This window comes from Palaemon carinicauda, chromosome 1 (assembly GCF_036898095.1).
Source record: "Palaemon carinicauda isolate YSFRI2023 chromosome 1, ASM3689809v2, whole genome shotgun sequence".
NCBI lineage: Eukaryota > Metazoa > Arthropoda > Malacostraca > Decapoda > Palaemonidae > Palaemon > Palaemon carinicauda.
The window spans coordinates 327,869,407-327,879,406 of NC_090725.1; the positions used below are offsets into that span (position 1 = coordinate 327,869,407).

Consider the following 10,000-nt stretch of genomic DNA (forward strand, 5'->3'; position numbering starts at 1 on the left):
ATATATATATATATATATATATATATATATACATATACATATACATATACATATATATATATATATACATATACATATACATATACATATACATATACATATACATATACATATACATATACATATACATATACATATACATATACATATACATATATATATATATATATACATATATATATATATATATATACATATATATATATACACATATATATATATATATATATATACATATATATATATATATATACATATATATATATATATATATACATATACATATATATATATATATATATACATATACATATACATATATATATATATATATATCTATATATATATATCTATACATATATATATATATATATATATCTATACATATACATAAATATATATATATATATATATATACATACATATATATATATATATATACACACACATCACAACAACTTCAAAATACAGCTATTTCTAGGCCACTGCTGGATAAAGGCCTCAGGCATGTAAATTCATGTTTGGGGTTTGGCTAGTTTACATCACCACACTGTCCAGTGAAGATTGGTGATGGTGGGAGATTGTCGACTGATTGCTCACAGCAAATTAGTCTGAAATCTCTTGCTGTGACTAGCACAACAATGAAGACCAGTTTAACCAACATTAAATTATCTTTATCCCTTAAAGAGGAGTCTCTCAACTTAAATATTTTCTACCAATTTGAATGTTTGGGTAAAATATCTTGGTCACAATCTATTCTCGCAAAATGTACATATTTGTGTAATTTTGGATCAAAATTAAGGTCTATTTTAAAACTAGCTCCCCCATAAAATCCCAAACAACTTATTAGTTTATGGCCTAAATAACAATGCGATATATGATACACTAAAAATGAATAAAAATTGCACGTGCGTTTGGAGGTCCAGGGAGATCAAGGAAATGGGGGATACAAAATTAGAATAATTAAATCGAGATATATTTACATTTATCATACTGAAAAATCTTACTTTTCACTGGCCATTTATTGAACAATATTGAAATTTAAGAGTAATATGAACATAAATCTTTGAAATTAATATTTCATTAAATACTGTATTCCTACTCCAACCAAAAACTTTATTTATTGAAAATTAACCTCCCATATTCACCGAAAAAAAAAAAGAATGTTAGATATAATAGTTCACAAGATAAAATTACGCAATTTATCAACTGCCTGTCATATTCATACATATGTAATTGACCATTCTAAAGAATTGACAAAGACTTGCAGAAATGCAGCTATGAATTTCTTAATAGTTACTTAACCTAACCAAGCGATGTTTTTATACTTGCATAAAACATATGATATAAATACTCTTCTTATAAACTTACCTCAATGTAATGGATTCTCGAAGCTACTCCTGTGTTGACTATGATAAATCCGTCCAAAAACTGAGAGGAGACAGCCACTTTCTGTATCCAATTGAGGATGGAACGAACTTGATTAATACTGGATTCTCATATTTGCACACATTTTTCCTTATTTCCGTAGCATTATACTAGTTAGAAACACTGCCATGTACGACGCGTAACTACCCTACGTACCACATCAGCTGAGGTTCAGGACACAACTTAGGTCGTTAGGTTAGATAGGTAACTTGAAGTTACAATGTTTACTAAGGAAATATTCACCAGGTACTTCCAGCATTACGGATGTACGGTTTTACGAAATATAATCTTGATACGTTTTTATCATATTACCTTCTTTTCTGCCTCTTGTCAATGTTATGTAGAATTATTGGCTAACTACTCAAGATATCTTGTTGACTACTTGCAAAGATAGTGCTCAGATATCGATGGGAGGAGGTTTCAATCCGTTTTACAAGTTAATAATTGTCAAGAAAATCCTTCTTGTGGCTGATATATCTTGCGAAATCCTTTTTCCACAGAATGTAAGTAATCCACAAAAGCAATGAATTATCGAGATACCGACTCTCGCAACCATTCCTGGCGCTTTCTTCACTCAGGAAACAGAGTTCTCCCCAACCGCACTTCACTGATTCCACCAAAACACTGTTCTGAGAGAAAACGGGAAGAGGTACTTGAACGTTAACGTATTGATGACGTATTAAACAGTCCCAGGAGGGATTATATTTATATCATTGCGCGTATGGAAAACATAATTGTATCTGATTATATAACTATAAATATAATTGCATTTATATTTTTATCAAGGATATAGGTGCTTATAACTCTACCAAGTTATGCGAACGATTTTATCAATATATGTACAAATTATCAAGTCTCCGGTTACGAAAAAAATTCAAAAAGTTTATTGTAGACGATCAGTTATTATTATTATTATTATTATTATTATTATTATTATTATTATGATTATGATTATTATTATTATTATTATTATCATCCATTTCTGAAAGTTTTGTGGTCCTATACCTATAAAAAAGCACAAACATTAGACATACACAATAATTATTATGAATATAACAAGTACATGCCCTGGATTCTATATATATAGTGCATACTTACACACACACACACACACACACATATATATATATATATATATACTACAGTATATATATATATATATATATATATGTATATATTATATATATATATATATGTATATATACATAAATAATATATAATTCTATATATACACTTACATAGATATTTATATACACATATATATACATATATATATATATATATATATATTTATATATATATGCATATATTTAAATGTATATATATAAATATATATATATATATATATACATACAGGTATATATATATATATATATACACACACACACACACACACACATATATATATATATATATAGTATATATAAAGGTATGCTTTATATATATATATATATATATTATACAGTACATATATATAGTATACTTTGTATATATATATATATATATATATTTATATATATTATACAGTACATATATATAGTATACTTTGTATATATATATATATATATATATTATATAGTACATATATATAGTATACTTTGTATATATATATATATATATATATAAATTACTGAGAAAGGTTTCAAAGGAGGGAAGGGGTGGCTTGACGGTGAATGTGTAAGAAACTGAGGTTATGGGAAAGAGTAAGGAAAGTAGGGACAGGAGAGCCATAAATAAAATGAGAGAATTGGTTCGAAAACATGTGGAAAAACTAGCCTACCCTAAATTAATCTAACCTATCCTAACCTAACCTAACCTAAACCAACCTAACCTAACCTAGGTACCTGGGATCTCTATAAGTCAGGAGGGAGGATTTTAGGCGGTATTTGAGAATACAGTAGATAAAAACAGCATAGGGAAAGTGGAGAGAGGTAGCAGGAGTGGTATGTGATAAGAACATACGAGTCAAGCTAAAGGTCATGATCTGTAGCGCAGTAAAAAGACCAGTGTTAATATATGGATAGGAAATGTATGCTTTAAAATGAAATGGGGAAACAAAGCTTGAGATAACACAGATGAGAAGGCTGAAATGAATTGAGGGAAAATACTGCTTCAAATATTGGAAAATGATGAAATAATTATACAGTAGATGGTATGGGCACCTGTTGAGTACTGAGCGAAGGAGCTAGTGAGGAGGCCATGGGAGGAAACTGTTGAGTGAGAAGATTGAGAGGGAGGTATAGAATTAGATGGTTAGATAAGGCGAGGGATGGTATGACGAGATGGGGTTGGGTGGAAGAGGATACCTTTGATAGAGGTTACTGTAGAGGAGACATTAGACAAAGGACCCCTTTATCCCTTTATGGTGGGAAACAAAATTATATATATATATATATATATATACACATATATATATATATATATATATAGCAATAACAAATGCAGTAGTTCCCACTCAACTGCAGGACAGAAACTTTAAACACACACAGACACACACACACACACACACATATATATATATATATATATATATGCAATGATGTTGCTCAATAAATGAGTATTGCTATGGTATAACTTGCAATTCCTTACTAGTCACCTACATAACAGTCTCCTATCCCATTGCTTGACATTGTAAGATCAATTTTAGAGATAAAGTCTTTTGGCGTCTTTCCTCTATTTATTTTATAGGGAAGTATTCTACCTTCATTCTGAATTGGTGTAAGAACAGACTCTGAGTTTACCTTAGGTTATTGGACATCCAACTCATTTACTGAAATCATTATGCTTAATTGGATATGATTTATTGTTTACCTTTTAATGTCTGACTAATCAATTTACAGTTTTTGTGAATAATTTTAATCTAGGGAAGCACTTATAATGTCACATGATTTTTTATGAAAAATACCAAAAGCAGTACTTTTAATATTTTCCATAATCTGTTGATGCAGGATTACAAAGCTTTAATTGATAAATATTTATGGTCTTAAAAAATATACCTGAATTATAGCAAGTAGTTATAAAAAAATAGGAATGTTAGATTTCTACAAAGAAATCTTATCTTGCAGGGGCCATGAATGTAGTAACCCTTTCAACTGCAAATCCTTCAAGCTCATCTATCATGTCCACCTCAGCCTACGATTCTGAAACGACTATGAATGATACTACAACCTCAAACCAAATTGAACCAACCAGTGCTGTACTTACATCTATGAGCACAAACATTTCCCTGTCGACAGAATCTATTTCTAAGGATACAACAACTGGCATTTCTTCATCTACAGCTACATCTGTATCATCTACCAGTAATCTGCCCAGTACCACTACTGCATCAACAAATACTACACCAGTCACCACAGGTAGTACATCATTCACACCACTGTTCACTACTATTCACACCAATATTGACACATCTCTAACTACAACTGCCTCAGTCACTGATACAGCATCAACTGATGCCAGTACCCTTACGGCTACTACCAGTAATTCTACTATGGCTACAACTGTTCCTTCGACTATCAGTAGCTCCACCAGAGGATCATTATCCACTACAGCTTCAAACGCTACCTCTGAGCAAGCTTACTCAACTGACGCTCCTACCACTGCTACTATTTCTACTACTTTCAAAGCCTCTGACCTTATATCATCAACTACCAGTAGCTCTACCACTACTCCTACAGTTCCCAGTTCATCTTATACTTCACCTTCCAGTTCTAGTACCCTTACTAGTACTCCTGACCTTACCAGTAATTCTACTGGTATAACTACCACTACCAGTAGCAGTACCTCGACTCCTATACCTACTACTGTCACAATCTCTACTACTGACAGTACCTCTGTCACTACCAGAATCTCTACAACTACACCAACCACTACCAGCCTCTCTTCTACTGTCCCTACCACTACCAGTACCTCTGCAATTACCACTGCCACTGACAGTGCCTCTATTACGACCAGTACCCCTGCCACTACCAGTTCATCTACCACCACTCCTACAACTACCAGTACACCTACCACTACCAGTACCCCTACCAGTAGCAGTGCATCTACCACCACTTCTACCCCTACCACAACCCGCTTATCTGCCACTGACTTTACCACTACCACCACATCTACCACAATTCCTACCACTACTAGTACACCTACCACTACCAGTGCATATACCACTACTCCTACCACTATCAGTACTCCCACCACTACCAGTACTCCTACCACTGCCAGTGCATCTACCACCACTCCTGCCACTACCAGTACTCCTACAACTACAAGTGCCACTCCAACAACTACCAGTACTCCTATCACTACCAGTGCATCTACCACCACTCCAACAACTACCAGTACTCTTACTACTACCAGTGCATCTACCACCACTCCAACAACTACCAGTACTCCTACCACTACCAGTGCAATAACCACCACTCCTTCAACTACCAGTACTCCTACCACTACAAGTGCATCTACCACCACTCCAACTACCAGTACTCCTACTACTACCAGTGCATCTACCACAACTCCTACCACTACCAGTACTCCTACCACTACCAGTGCATCTACCACCACTCCTACCACTACCAGTACTCCTACTACTACCAGTGTAACTACCACCACCCCTACAACTACCAGTACTCCCACTACTACCAGTTCATCTACCACCACGCCTACAACTACCAGTACTCCAACTACTACCAGTGCGTCTACCACCACCCCTACAACTACCAGTACTTCTACTACTACCAGTACATATACCACCACTCCAACAACTACCAGTACTTCTACCACTACCATTCAATCTACCACCACTCCTACAACTACCAGTACACCTACTACCAGTGCATCTACCACCACTCCAACAACTACCAGTACTCCTACTACTACCAGTTCATCTACCACCACTCCTACAACTACTAGTACTCCTACCACTACCAGTGCATCTACTACCACTCCTACAACTACCAGTACCCCTAGCACTACTAGCACATCTACCACTACCAGTACCCCTACCACTACCAGCACATCTACCACTACCAGTACCCCTACCACTACCAGCACATCTACCACCACTCCTATTACTACTAGTACTCCTTCTACTACCAGCACATCTACCATTAGCAGTACCCCTACAACTACTAGCACATCTACCACTGCCAGTACCCCTATCAGCACATCTACCACCACTCCTACCACTACTAGTACCTCTACCACTACCAGCATATCTACCACTACCAGTACTCCTACCACTACCAGCACATCTACCACTACCAGTACCCCTACAACTACCAGCACATCTACCACCACTCCTACTACTACTAGTACCCCTACCACTACCAGTGCATCTACCAGTACTCTTACTACTACCAGCACTCCTACAACTACACCATCCACTACCAGTACCTCTACTACTACCACGACTCCTACCAGTACCTCTACCACTTCTACTACAACTAGTACTGCCTCTTCTACGTCTGCACCACTCACCTCGGCCACTACAACCCCCACTACAACAGTTTCTACAACGGTTACAACAATCCCTTCTACAACAGCCACATAATTTACATCTACCACTATTCCTACCACTACAGAGAAAATTTATAATTAATTCTGAGTGTCTAATATCATCAATATCATTAGAAAAGTTTCATATATCTGTTTATTCTAGATGAATTAATGAATTTTCCAGGACTTATTGGTCATGTAAGTATCAATGACAGTTTGAGAAAGGAAAAATGTTTGAAATTACAATGGTTATTTGAATCAATTATTTAATTGCTATATTTAAAATATGTTTTGAACATTACCATTTAAATTCAAATTAAGGAAGCTCCCCATATTTGTCAAAAGGCTGAATGGTGATATGCATTAATTTCAAGTTAATATAGTTTATATATGAATTATTTGCCTGCTATGATTACAATATGTTTTGAACATTACCATTTCAATTCAAATTAAGGAAGCTCCCCATATTTGTCAAAAGGCTGAATGGTGATATGTACTAATTTTAAGTTAATATAGTTTATATATGAATTATTTGCCTGTTATGATTACAATATGTTCTAAACATTACCATTTAAACTCAAATTGAGAAGTTCCATATATTTGTCAGAAGGCTGAATAGTAATATGCATTGATTTTGAGTTAATATATTCCATATATGAATTACTTACCTGCTATGATCAAAATATCTTTTACATTACCATTTGAATTCAAATTAAGGAAGTTCCATTTATTTGTCAAAAGTTAACATATTCAATATATGAATTATTGGCCTGCTATGATTAGAATAATTCTTAAACATTACCATTTAAATTCAAATTAAGGAAGCACCACATATTTGTCAAAAGGCTGAATAGTAATTTGATATAATTTTGAGTTAATATATTCCATATATGAATATACCTGACTTTTCCTAGCTATGGTTTTGGTAGTTCTAGTTTTCCCGAATATAATATTCATATTTAGATTCTAATTAAGGAAGCCCTTATATTTTGGAGAAAGGCTTAACAGAAATAAGTTAATATGATTCATATATGAATATAACTGACTTTTCATAGCTATGGTTTGGAGAATAAGATTTTATTGTTTTCCCGAATGTGATATTAAATTATATATAAAAGACACATAAACACCTTAGCAAATTTAGCTATTCTAAGTCTTTTGATAAAGGGGTAAAAATTCAAATATATTGACAATCATTTTCCATTAAATTTACAATCTATTTAATTGTTCTAGAATGTTGATCTTCAGATGTTAGGAAATGTGTTGGCAGAGGATTCGATATAGTGAAATTAATGTTGAGAACATAAAGATAGTTTTTAGTACTGTTTGACCAATCAAATCCAAGTGTTTGGTATATGATTTTGAAGTGAAATTTTGTATGATTTTCCTGTTGGAGCCCTTGGGCTTATGGCATCCTTCTTTTCCAACTAGGGTTGTAGCTTAGCAAATAATAATAATAATAATAATAATAATAATAATAATAATAATAATAATAATAATAATAATAATAATAATAATAATACTATGGGCCAATTCCATATAGCTAAGTGACCATCAGTCTATCAAATATACACAGTCTTCATAATTAAAGCCACAAAAAATAAATTATTACAAGTCTACATTTAAATATTTTGTTCGAGAAAAAAATGTCTATCTCAAAACATTTGCAAACATATGAATGACGAATGACCAATGTGTAATCAGTCCTTTTCATATACATTATTATTATTATTATTATTATTATTATTATTATTATTATTATTATTATTATTATTATTATTATTATTATTATTATATGTAGAGGAAGAACCTACTGTGAATTCGAAATAAAACTAAGTTGGAGAACATTGAAAAATATGAGTAGCATTAGCTTAGAATGATTAAATCCGCATGATTGTGCTTTTATATATAATGAATAAAGTAAGCACAACGATGCTGATGTTTTAACCCTATACCTTATATAATCAAAGTAAATATCATGCTAATGGCTAATGTTAAACAAGGGATAATTCTGGAAGAAATATAAATCTTTTTTTTTATAGCGTTATGTGTGATATTTTAATTGGTGTATACATAAAATTGGATAATCGTAAAGTAGCCATAATGCATGAACGTATGAAGATTAATTCATATAAAATACCATCTGTTTTGTATATATATATATATATATATATATATATATATAACTAGTAAGATTTTCGCTTCTGGCAAGCTTAAGTTTGAGGATGAAGCGGACAGCGAGAAGACTTCGGATCATCTTACATATTTATTCAACACCAATGTTTCGAGAATCCATTCCCATTATCAGGACTACATAAAACACGATATTTTATTTACATTAGAAATTAATGATACATTTTTTGCTTAAAATTGCTTTGGTATCAAAAAACAAAATATTAAAAAACGGTTAAAAGAATAAGAATACAGAAACCTAGACGGTATATAAAAACATGTGGCTAACTGAGGTCTTTTACAATTATTATAATAAAACCACTTGTGATCAAAATGCAATGTCAAAAAACAAAAATGTACATAATATAAATGAATGGTTGAACTTACTGTCAAGACATGTGGCTGAAAACTATAATAACATTTGAGAAAATTCTTAAAGAAAAGGCTTTAACTACGAACAAAACAAAATAGATCAACAGGGAATGGAAGTTAATGGTAGTTAGGCAATATGTAATGGCGTGGAGGTAGTTTGGTTATTTAAGGAAGGAGACAGTTTCTTGATGTAAAGAGATTCCAAGAGAAGGAGCGAAAGGCAATCGGATGTTTGGGAAAGAATTTCGAAATGGTTGTACTGTATATGAGTTTTACATGAGTTTGAATGATTTCTTATTGAGGAAAATTCTTGGGATTTTAATGTATATATATATATATATATATATATACTTAAGGGATAGTTTAGAAACACAATCCATATATCTATCAGGTTTATGAACCCATTGTGAGTAAGAATTATTAGATCATGAAAATTATATAAGAAAAGTATCTTTTCAGGTTCGTGAGGTTCTAAAAAGTTTAAAAATCAACATGTTCTGATACTATCATTACTTCTTATCTATAAGACCATATTTGA

General features: G+C 32.4%; 1 protein-coding gene across 1 annotated transcript; it reads left to right on the forward strand.

The window, feature by feature from the left end:
- Positions 1–4,498: 4,498 nt before the first annotated feature.
- On the forward strand, positions 4,499–6,973 carry LOC137640930 (mucin-2-like). The gene has a single exon (XM_068373390.1). The coding sequence runs from the start codon at positions 4,499–4,501 to the stop codon at positions 6,971–6,973; it is 2,475 nt and encodes an 824-aa protein (XP_068229491.1).
- Positions 6,974–10,000: the final 3,027 nt, after the last annotated feature.

Excerpts from the sequence above, each read along its gene's own strand:
- LOC137640930 (XM_068373390.1), top strand. The coding sequence starts at position 4,499 with ATGAATGTAGTAACCCTTTCAACTGCAAATCCTTCAAGCTCATCTATC.